This window comes from Erinaceus europaeus, chromosome 13 (assembly GCF_950295315.1).
Source record: "Erinaceus europaeus chromosome 13, mEriEur2.1, whole genome shotgun sequence".
Lineage (NCBI taxonomy): Eukaryota > Metazoa > Chordata > Mammalia > Eulipotyphla > Erinaceidae > Erinaceus > Erinaceus europaeus.
In genome coordinates, this window is record NC_080174.1 from 99,448,091 (window position 1) to 99,460,155 (window position 12,065).

A 12,065-nucleotide genomic window follows, 5' to 3' on the forward strand; every position below is an offset into this window, starting at 1 on the left:
ACCAGCAACATATCAAGAGTCCGCTAAGCTCAGAAGAAGGGGAGCAGGTGAGACCCTGCTGAGTTTTGCTGCATTGATCTCCCCAGCAAACAGAATCCTGGGAGATGGCTAGAAAGAAGGGAAGGGAGTCGCTGGTAGTGCCGCCCGTTAAGCGCACATGGCACAAAGTGGGAGGAACAGCCTGCAGGGGAGTCGCTTCACAGGTGGTGAGGCAGGTCTGCAGGTGTCTGTCTTTCTCTCCCCCCTCTCTTCCCTTCCTCTTTCCATTTCTCTCTGTCCTATCCAACAACGACATCAATGACTACACAAATATAAAAAAAAAAACAAAAAAACAAGGGCAGCAAAAGGGAATGAGTGAATGAATGAATAAATGAATGAATAAATGGAGGAGGGGACCGCACTTGCTGGTCGCTTCAACACGAGGCTTTCTGCCGCCCATTCCCCATTCCAACCCATCACCCTCCAGTCCCTGTGTTTGAGCAGCTGAGTATTGCCACCTCAACTTTTGGGCTCTTCTTGAGGACCACGCACATGTCTATGTTGCCACTATCTGGACACATCAGATGGCATTTTAACAGCTAGTGACGGAAGGACGGGCCAGCTGACCGAAATGGAGTCCCACAGCTATGGAGGCTAATGTTGGCGCTGCATCACCCAGAAAGGAGGACAGACATCTAAACACTCACCAGGAAGACAGCTGGAAAAGGAGGGAACACAGGTTCCGCTGGGCGAGAGTGGGAAGTGAGGGGTAGTACGGTGAGGTGGGAGTCTGTTATGCGCGCAGATGGTGTAAGCAGCCTCCCCTTACACGAGCACCCTTACACACCCAGGAGAAGCACCGGCACTGAGTGGGACAGTGCAGAGAGATAACACGGTGCCAGGCACGCAGTGCTTGGCAAGTATCTGCAGCTATTATCACAAAAAAATCCACAAGCTTTACATCCCTCGATCGGTATAGAATCAGGATCTGGGGCAAGCCTGGAGTTTTAGAAGTCACAGAGAGGGAGGGAGTGGGGCGGTGGCGCAGAGGGTTAAGCGCAAGGTGGCTCAAAGCGTAAGGATCCCAGTTCTAGCCCCTGCCCCCACCAGCAGGGGAGTCACTTCATAAGCGGTGAAGCAGGTCTGCAGGTGTCTTTCTCTCCCCGTCTTCCCCTCCTCTCTCCATTTCTCTGTCCTATCCAACAACGACGACATCAATAACAATAAAAAAACAAGGGCAACAAAAGGGAATTAGTAAATAATTGTTTTTTGTTTTTTTTTTAAAAAGAAGAAGTTACAGAGAGGGGAAGAGTAAAGTCCTGTTTTGTTGAGAGAAAGCTGTTGCTCAGTAGGCCGGGAGAAAGCATTTATCCTAGAGGTCATTCACACTGACACGTAACAACACCCTAACTCTAGAGAAGGGGCAATTCCTATCAAGAATCCCTGCTCTTTTCCTAGAATCAAGCACACAGATTTGACCTGCATAGCACAACATTCTGGGCTGAGGAGACAACACAATGGTGATGCAAAGAGCCTTTCATGCCTGAGGTACCAAAGGTCCCAGGTTCAATCCCGGGCACCACCATGAGCCAGAGCTGAGCAGTGCCCAGTTAAAATAAATAAACAAGAAAAATAAATAAATAAGAGAACATCCCTACCTTTAGGGAATGTACTTGACAGTAGTAATGTATTGACTAAGTGAGGTACCTATTAACCTTCCTGGATCACGGTGCAGCCTTACCTCAGCATTCCTCTGCTCTGTATACTCTCTTATTATTATTATTTTTTTATTGTATAAAGACAGCAAGAAATTGAGAGGGTAGGGGGAAGTAGAGCGAGCAGGAGAGAGACTGAGACGCTGGCAGCCCTGAAGCTTTCCCCCTGCAGGTGGGGACTGGGGGCTTGAACCTGAGTCCTTGTGTACTCTAATATGTGTGCTCAGCCAGGCTGTGCCACCACCTGGCCCCTGCCGTACACTAATGGTTTCTTCTGCAAACTGTTGAGTTTAATGAAATGGAACTAGCTCCCTGCCATCTGTTTATAGCCTGGAGTTATTTTGGAACAGATCTGGGCACAAGTACCAAGTCAGTCTAAAGGAAGCTTCCCTTTAAGAGCAAAGTTGTAAGACGAGTCTCTGGGCAGAAAGGAGGTGCCTTTATGTTTCCTCGCTCAAAGTCACCTGGAAAGCCCAGGTGGTCTTTTCCCCTTGGGCTCTAGGGGGCAGACATCCCGCAACACCATGAGCTCTGTGTTAGCTTCTGCTGCCATTCCGAACGCTGTCTAAACACACAGGGGTTAAAGAGATGACTGGCAGCGTCAAGGTTAGAAACGAAAGCAGTCACACCGGAAAGCGTGAAGCCAAACTGCTCGGCGCCTTGCCCTCAGAGCCGGGCCGTCCGTCTGCCTCTCACACCCATGCAGTGGCACGCACCGAGCATGAGCTGCTCAAAGAACTCTTGTGACAGGTGAGTGGAGCAGGGCCTCATTCTAGAGGCTAGGGGAGCTCCACCTGATGGTGGCCAGCCTGCAAACTGCTGTTGATGTTTTGCTCACTTGTTTGGTTTTCAGTTTAGTTTTTTCTTTTGGTGCTGGAGACTGAGCTCAGGCCTCTCACAGGAGCTGAGTTAGACCGCTTGTTCTCCCACGCTCACCAGCTAACAACTGTGAGGCTTTGCCCGTGTGCTACTTCAGCCCGTGCAGGCCTATCACATCCTGGATCACGGAGCCGCCCTCTCTGGTCTGCTTGAGCATGTCCATTACGGTCATCAAAGTTAGTGCCTAGCATCTGTGCACATGCAGGATAAGACTCCATTTCTCAGGTACCTGGACCCAAACTGGACACAAGCAAACTCATCACCACCACCACCTCCTTCATCATCATCATCACCATCATCATCCTCGTCTTCATCTTCATCACTACTGTCCCCAGAAAGTGCGAAGAAGAGGAAGGAGAAAGGACTGTCATCCATACTACCACAAGAAAAGCAAAAGGAGATCATCAGGGAAGAAAGGAGAAGTGAGAGACAGACAGAGCTTTTGCAGCCGCTATTCCTAAATTTTATGCTGAGTTGTTGCTGTTTTTTCTCTAGAAACATGCAGACCAATTAATTTACCCGAGATGACAGGCACATTGCAGAGGGAGCATGGGGTTGGTGGGATTGGATACTGCTTCCAATCTCAGCTCAGAGGCTGAGTTCAAGTGCCAAGGCAGGACATGGGCCACCACAGGGAGCAGTGCCAACAGACACCAGGCTCAAACTTCTATCTCCAACTGGCAACCAAAATCTGGTCCTGTGAGCACCGGTAACTTGATCCCAAACTGCCCACAGTCCCTGAGTCTCATTAGTAATGAGGAAGGACATGTGGACTAGATTTCAAAAGCTCAGTTCTTTGTTTTCTTAGTAGAGAAGGAGGAAAGAGAGGGGAAGAGAGAGAAGGGGCCCCAACACAGCAACACACACAGAACCTGGCAGAAGCATGAATTCAGGACGTGTGCCCGCCAGGCGAGGCAGGCACATGGGTTAACAGCCCCACACAGAAGCAAGTCACCAAGGTCAGTGTCACACACGGGCTCGTCCGAACCATGTTCATCGCCAACGTGCTGCCCAATACCTAGGAGAAATCCTGTGGGAGGAGGCCGGGGCAGGTGGCCCCCCGCTGCTGGGCCTCTGTCTGGAAGAGCCGGCAGGCACCACTTGAGGGCTGCTGGCCAGAGCAGGGGAGCTCGGTGAGCTAGAGAGAACGGAGACACCGGCAGAGCGCGAGGAGGGCGGAGGCGCCCAGGGGTGTGTGATGGTGTACGGGCGGTACCGCGGGGAGGAGAAGGGCTGACTTGCCGCCGCGGCTCCCGGAGCCGTGCTCGGAGGACCCAGGGAAATGGAAGGGAGGGCACGCTGGCTGGCTGCACGGGAAGGGGAGGACAAAGACGGGCTCGCTGTGGGCACAGAGCTCCAGAAACTCAGATTAGAGGCTGGACTAGCTTCATAGAGGCTAAAGTGGTTGAGAAAGGGGAGGAAGAAGAGAAAATAAGAAACATGTGAGGTGAATAAGTTTTAAAAACTGAAAATAGCAAGCTTTACGAATAGGTTCTGCCTTTATCTCTAGCCACTTATGTCTACAGACTTTTCAGATAATCACGACCCAATTGCTACAACGACCTGATGCCACACTTACAATGTGATGACTGGCGCTCTCTTTCCAAAGAATAGTGTAACTACTGTTTCTAAGGCTTCATCTCTGACTGTCCATAGCTGTGTCGTATTAAACCCATTACGAAGCAGGCCTATCCTGGGCGGCCTCAGAGACCCTGAGAGGCTCTGGATGGCGGCCATGTGTAGACAAGGACTAACAAGATTATAAACTAACAGGGCTACAACTCCACACAGATCCCGCCATTTGGAAAGGACAACACTGCCTCCAAGTCTGGCCCACACAGGTCCAGTGCTCACAATCCCCATGATGCAGGTGTGTCGGTGAACACTCCCTGCCCCTTCGAACTGCCGTGGTGACGGCACTGCCAACCAGATAGAGAATACCCGCACTGACCTAGACAGAGAGCTGGCGCCAAAGGAGCCTGCACCGCAGAACATGGGGCTTGTCCCGGGGGTAGAGCCAGTGTTCAGCAGGACAGTCCTGTCTGGCGTCCGAGCTGCCGCTGCGATTGGCTGTGATGTGGCCGTCAGACTGGCAAACGGGTTCTCATCTCTAGTCTGAGTAGACATCATCAGCACTTCCATTAAAATCTGGCCAATCAAGTCCTTAAAATCAGAGAACACTGTTGGGAAGACAATGGAGGAGAGGTTAGTCAACTCTTCACACACACGGCTTGGCAAGCCCAAGTTACAGTCAGTGAGGGAGCTAGCTAAACTCTGTAAAAAGGTAAAATCAGTAGTCAACTGTTCCGTCACTGGGAACAGGAGGGACTGTTGCTGTTGGCATAGGAGCCAGTGTCTCACTCAAGAGCTGTCACCCAGCACCATGCTAAGAGTTTCTTTACCGGCACTGGAGAAAGAGCTCAACTGGTATAGCATCAGCCTTGCAAGCCGGAGGCTCAAGGTTCAGTCCCCAGTACTGCATGAGTGCTCTGGATTCTCTCTCTGCCTCACGTCGGACTCTCTTTCGTAACCAATAAAACAGATTTTTAGGTATACAAAAGAGTTTCACCACTTTGTTGTTAAGAGTAGTCTATCCAGAAGTACACTAGAGTTTGCAGTGAGTACCTCCCTAACACTTCCTCTCCACTATTCCAAGCTTTGGGTCCATGATTGCTCAACAATTTGTTTGGCTTCGTATGTTAACTCTCTTTTCAATCACCAGGTTCCAGATGCCATCAGGATGCCGGCCAGGCTTCCCTGGATTGAAGACCCCACCAATGTGTCCTGGAGCTCAGCTTCCCCAGAGACCCACCCTACTAGGGAAAGAGAGAGGCAGACTGGGAGCATGGACCGACCAGTCAACGCCCATGTTCAGCGGGGAAGCAATTACAGAAGCCAGACCTTCTACCTTCTGCAACCCTCAATGACCCTGGGTCCATGCTCCCAGAGGGATAGAGAATGGGAAAGCTGTCAGGGGAGGGGGTGGGATATGGAGACTGGGTGGTGGGAATTGTGTGGAGTTGTACCCCTCCTACCCTATGGTTTTGTTAATTAATCCTTTCTTAAATAAATAAAAAAAAAGAGTAGTCTATCTTGCCTCTAAAATATAAACCTGGGCTGGGGGTGTGGATTGGCCTGTCAGCACCCATGACCAGCAGAGAAGCAGTTACAGAAGCCAGACCTCCCACCTTCTGCCACCTGAAAGAAATCTCGTCCCTGCTCCCAGAGGGATAAAGAACAGGGAAGCTTCCAACGGAGGGGATGGGCCATGGAACTCTGGTGTCGGGATCTGTGTGGAGTTGTAGCCCTGTTATGTTATAATTTTGTTAGTCCTTGTCTACACATGACCACAATTCAGAGCCTCCTCAGGGTCTCTGAGACCATCCAGAATAGGCCTACTTTGTAAGAGGCATCAGTATTTGCTCTATGCACTTTCTCACTGAAAAGAAAAAACAAAAACAATGTCAACCCTGAGACAATGGAGGCCATTAAGCAATGTAGTTTCTTAAACAGAAATGACAACAGCACAAAGAAGTCTGTCACTAGATGAGCATAAAGTGCTCAAACAGCACTTTACTCCCTAGGAGGCGGCTATCACAAAACACATGGGGGCCAGGCTGTAACAGGCCCACACAGCACAAACTACGGACCCCTGTTCCAGCCCCCAGCTCCCCACCTGCAGGGGAGTCACTGCTTCACAAGAGGTGAAGCAGGTCTGCAGGTGTCTGTCTTTCTCACCCCATCTCTGATTTCCCCTCCTCTCTCCAATCCAACAACAATAATAATAACCCCAAGAAGGATAAAAACAGAGAGTCCGGCGGTAGCACACCGGGTTAAGTGCACATGGTGCAAAGCACAAGGGCCGGCATAAAGATGCCGGTTCGAGCCCCCGGCTCCCCACCTGCAGGGGAGTCGCTTCACAGGCGGTGAAGCAGGTCTGCAGGTGTCTGTCTTTCTCTCCCCCTCTGTCTTCCCCTCCTCTCTCCATTTCTCTCGGTCTTATCTAACAACAATGACATCAATAACAATAATAACTACAACAATGAAAAAAAAACAAGGGCAACAAAAGGGAAAATAAATAAATGAATATTATATATATATATATATATATATATATATATATATTTTTTTTTTTTAAAGAGCAATACAGCAACAAGGGCAACAAAAGGGGGGAAAAATAGCCTCCAGGAGCAGTGGATTTGTGGTGCAGACACGCCCAGCAATAACCCTGGAGGCAAAAAAAACTTACAAGACAGACCTTATATCTTTTCCCCATATATGCTGCAATCAGACTCGGAGCTAGGGGCCTACCTTCTTTTGGGTTTTGTTTAAACTGCGCCGAAAGAGAAGAAAGAAAAATGACATCTCTGTCCCGGTCCTTCCAGGAGACACGAAAGATCTTACAGACCAGCTGTAAGGCCTGCTCCTCAGATACTTCAAAAGCAGATGAAGGCTCCTTGTGAAGAAGAAATGTGGGGTCAATTTCAAACTGCAGGAAATAAGCAGTCACACTTGCATAGAAATACTTATTCCCGAGGTAACTTCCTATCACGTGGATAGCTCAGACACACATAAGCCTGTCTGCTTACTGGTACAGTGAGCAGCAGGCCTGTCACTGTGACGCCACTTAGCCACATGAGCTGAGAGCATCACTGCAGGCAAGAGTGGAGAATGGGATCAGGAACTGCCGAGGAAGAAACCAACACAAGACGCACCTGTATCCTATTCAGTTCCTTTCCTCATGCCAAAGGGGCAGGCCAACGTTCTAGGTATGTAACTAATTTTCTTCCAGGTCTCAACCTTCCTTCTTTTCTCCTTTCCTTCCTTCCTTGCTCTTTCTTTCTTCCTCAGTCCCTACATATGGTAATGTGCATTCTACCAGGCACACCACTCAACACTGTTTTTCCAAGATTTAATATTTCTCACTACAATCAATCACTGATAAAATATCATATATTCAGGCTTGGGAGACAGGCTACTAGACTTGTATGCCTAAAGCCCCAGAGGCCCTTGTTCAATCCTTGGCATCACCATACCCCAGAGCTGAGCAGAGCTGTGGTTCTCTAATTTAAAAAAATAATAGTTCAGGGAGTCGGGCAGTAGCACAGCGGGTTAAGTGCAAGTGGTGCAAAGCACAAGGACCGGCATAAGGATCCCGGTTCCAGCCCCTGGCTCCCCACCTGCAGAGGAGTCGCTTCACAGGCGGTGAAGCAGGTCTGCGGGTGTCTGTCTTTCTCTCCCCCTCTCTGTCTTCCCCTCCTCTCTCCATTTCCCTCTGTCCTATCCAACAACAACGGCATCAATAACAACAATAACTACAACAATAAAAACAAGGGCAACAAAAGGGAATAAATAAATATTAAAATAATAATAATAAATAGTTCAATCCCCTGTACCACCATAAACCAGAGCTGAGCAGTGCTCTGGTTAAAGGGGGGGGGGGGGCGCGCTGGGTGGTAGCACAATGGTTATTAAGCACATATGGCACAAGAATTGGTATGAGGATGCTGGTTCGAGCCCCTGGCTCCCCACCTGCAGGTACCTGAGCCCCAGCGATAACCCTGGGGAAGGAGGAGGAAAGGGGGTGGAAGAGGAGAAGAAGAAAAAGAAGAAAATAGTAAGGGGGGTTTAGATATGCTATATATATACAGTTATACAAAGAGATTCTCATGCCTGAGGCTCCAAAGTCCCAGGTTCAATCACCTGTACCATCATAAGCCAGAGCTGAACAATGCTTTGGTTAAAAAATAATAATAATAAAAAAATAAATAAATAAAATAACTTTCTAAAAATAACATGAAAGAACTTGGCAATATTAAAGAGCTGTCTCACTTAAATACTGTGCTTCTTTGTTGTGTCTGAGTCTGGCCCCCAGTGGACTGAAGCATCAATGCTGTGGGCTCTTTCACCCAGTCAGTATTTAAGAAAAAAAATGGAATAAAGGAAGAAAGGAAAGAGGAAAGGAAGATCGAGAACGAAAGAAAGAAAAGGACTGCAGCCAGAAACCACCGTCCGGAAGGCTCCAGTCTATCTCCATCTCTGCAGGAAGCCGAGTCCCGATAGCCCAAGGAGAAAGTGGAGAGAGCCTTCTCCACAGCGGCCGCAGCTGGCCACCACAAGCAGGGCTTCTGCGTGGAGGTGACGGAGGGAGGAGTCTGGCTCAGATGGCACAACAGGTGAGGATGTCAGGGGTTCAGGAGGTTCTGTTTGTACTGGACTCTCCCCGGCACACTCCCGTTCCCAACCATGTATGTCAGACCACCACCGAGAGGTCTGCTAGGATGACTTGTTCACACTGATGAACAGAAACATTCACAGTAGTCTGCGCTGACTCCTCACTAAGGAAGACAAGTCCCTACAAACAGAAATGAGCACTTTCAGGCTTAAGAATGGAGCTGTGTACACTCCGTTAACATTAGGACAATGTCAGACACCATTTTTGCTCTAAAGAATAAATACCACAGTGTGTGATCTGCTGTCTGGGGTACCTCACCCTAAGCGCCAACGGGCACAACACGTAAACTGCGCCTGATTCTACACCCGGACTCAAGACAGGCAAGGGCCGCGTTTCTTACCCACCTTATCGCCGAGGCTCCTTTTTTCTCTTCTATCGTTTTCATCTACTTCCATATTTTCAATTCCTGAATCCACATCCACCTGGGACATGCTTTAAGCATAAAAAGACAAATCAGTTTTTGCCTTTTGCAAATGTACCCAGTGCCACAGCCTCTGACTGAGAAAGGCTCTAGATAGCAGGTGAGATCAGTCAGGAAAGCAAAGTGACGAAAGGTCACTGTTGCCCCTTATTGACTTTTAAGAGCTCTTCACGTCTTAAGATGCAACCATTCAGTCACTGGTTAAAAATGAGCATCCATTTCCTACAGTCAGTAGCAAGTGAGGACAGCCAGAGCTACTGAGCAAATCTGCACCAGTCTTTTCCCTACAGTAAATGCTGCTTTTACCCACAGGAAATGTTTACGATTCCCCCACAATACATAAAGAATTGCCCAGCACCGGTGGACTCATCACCCTGTCCACACCAATATGTGGCCTGATTTTATATGTGGGGGTTGACTTATAAATGCCGGTCTTCATATCTTTGGGACTCTATGTGTCCCTGAACCAGTCCCACAGCATCTTTCTGAAAAGTCACAAGTCTGATAATGCCTCTACCTTGTTCTTCTACCTCAAGGGTGGGTCTTTGTTCTCTTGCATATATTTAAGAATCAGCTTGACAGGTTCTTTGAAAATTCTGTTGCAGTTGTCACTAAATTTCACTAGAAGAAATAACAAAATTCCTTTACTGAGCCTGTTAATCCATGGACTTGGCATTTTTTTTTAAATTATTTTTATTTATTAGATAGATACAGACAGCCAGAAATTGAGAGGGAAGGGGGTGATAGAGAAAGGAGAAAGACAGACAGACATCTGCAATCCTGCTTTACCACTCACAAAGCTTTCCCCTTGCAGGTGGGGGCTGGGGGCTCAAATCCAGGTCCTTGTGCATTGCAACACGTGCGCTCAACCAGGTGCGCCACCACCACCCGGCTCCTGGACTTGGCATTTCTTTCCAAGTGTTTGAACTTTTTATATGATAACTCAATATGATTGATTCATAAGCCTTATATATTTCTTTTGCTTGATTTATACCTACGTGGCACATTTTTAAATAAAACTCTCAACTGTACTTTCTTAAGAATTCTGTTGCTAATACAGTGATGTAATTGATCTTAGATACAGACCCTTTCTAACTTTAAAAAAAAACAAAAAAAAAAAACCAGAGCCCTGCTCAGAGCTGGCTTATGGTGGTGGGGAAACTGAACCTGGGACCTCAGAGTCTCCAGCATGAGAATCTGTTTGTAGAACCATTATGTTGTCTCCTCTCCCGTGCAACAATTTGTTTATGTACACACAGGATTCACTGGGCAGGAAACTGTCTCCTTTCCAAACAACTGTTCTGCTTCTCCCACTCCAATCTGGATTTGTTCTGGCCGAAACACCCTGGGCTCTCATGTGGACTAAAAGCAGAGTAAGCACCTTTATTCTCGTTGCTGACTTTGAAATGACTTTAAAAAGAATGCTTCTTTTTAAATTTTTTTTATACTTTTTGTCATACTGTTAAAATTCAATAAGGTTACCAATTTGAAGCCTTAAGTGCTTAGACTGAAGGAATATTACCCAGAACTGGGGGTCTATGCATGAAAAATTTTGTGGCATTCAATTTATTTTCCATGTAACACTGTAAGTCAATAAAATAAGTTAACAGGGGGCCAGGCAGTGGCGCACCTGGTTGAGCGCACATGCTACAGTGCACAAGCACCCAGGTTCAAGCCCCCGGTCCCTACCTGCAGGGGGAATGTTTCATGAGTGGTGAAGCAGGGCTGCAGGTGTCTCTCTCCCTATCTCCTATCTCAATTTCTTTGTCTCTATCCAATAATAAATACATAAATAAATTTTAAAAAATAAGTTAATAGAATTGCATATTAACACCATTCCTACCAAAAGTCTGTGTCACCCCACCACCACCGCTGCTTATAGTGAAGCTGAAAATCTACCTTCCCCTTCCCCAGCTTTTTACTTTGATGCAATACTCCAAACTCAGTCAAATTCTGCTTTGTGTTTCCCTTTCTGTTCTTTCTCAGCTTCTGTTTATGAGTGGGATCATCCCATACTCATCTCTGTATCTAATATTTTAACACTGAATATGAGTGTGTATAGTTCTTAGGTAGATGCCCTTTATAACAGCCAGAAAAGACAGGTCATAAGCACTGTGACAGGCACACACTCTGGAATCTTCTGTTTCTTGCTCACGCAAAGTCTGATGAGTGAGGTGTCTTCACTCCACCTTTCATCTAGGACATCTGCAATACATGCCAGCAAGGCCACTGGAGAGAAGGGAGCAGTGGAGGGGAGCAGCAGCTCCAAGGGACAAGGGCCACTCCTGCTCACAGCTCACTGGGTAAAACCAGTCACATGGCCACTGTGAAGAAGGGAGGAGTGGAGGGGAAGCACCAGCTCCAAGGGACATGGGCCACTCCTGCTCACAGCTCACTGGGTAAAGCCAGTCACATGGCCACTGGAGAGAAGGGAGGAGTGGAGGGAAGCAGCAGCCCCAAGGGACACAGGCCACCCCTGCTCACAGCTCACTGGGTAAAGCCAGTCACACGGCCACTGTGAAGAAGGGAGGAATGGAGGGGAGCAGCAGCTCCAAGGGGACACGGGCCACTCCTGCTCATAGCTCACTGGGTAAAGCCAGTCACATGGCTCCATCTATTTGCAGTGAAAAACAGAAAGGTCACTGAGCATAGGAGCATTTGCTGAGGGCCCACTGTCAGTGTAAAGTGCACCGTCCTGTTCCTGCTTGCTAAGGTTTTCCTAGATTAGTGCTGGGTCAGCTTCCTGCAGCTCTCAAGATCCTGACTTCCCTCATTCTCCTAGAATGTGAAGTGCTAGTTCTGGGTTTTCTAAGGTCAACACACCACTACATTCCTG

The 12,065-nt window shown here is 48.0% G+C and overlaps 1 protein-coding gene across 3 annotated transcripts in view; it reads right to left on the bottom strand.

Annotated features, from left to right (window-relative positions):
- The window catches only part of UBE4B (ubiquitination factor E4B), a 116,633-nt gene that overhangs the window by 58,340 nt on the left and 46,228 nt on the right, over positions 1 to 12,065 (bottom strand). The window contains exons 4-8 of one of the 3 annotated variants that reach the window (XM_060170932.1): positions 9,153 to 9,240; positions 6,885 to 7,029; positions 4,525 to 4,753; positions 3,592 to 3,969; positions 2,803 to 2,949 (exon numbers count right to left, since the gene is read on the bottom strand). In XM_060170932.1, the coding sequence (XP_060026915.1) occupies positions 2,803 to 2,949; positions 3,592 to 3,969; positions 4,525 to 4,753; positions 6,885 to 7,029; positions 9,153 to 9,240 (987 nt within the window). Of the gene's footprint in view, positions 1 to 2,802; positions 2,950 to 3,591; positions 3,970 to 4,524; positions 4,754 to 6,884; positions 7,030 to 9,148; positions 9,241 to 9,746; positions 9,851 to 12,065 lie in introns of all 3 variants that reach the window. The other 2 variants (XM_060170931.1, XM_007535706.3) reach the window with 2 other exon arrangements.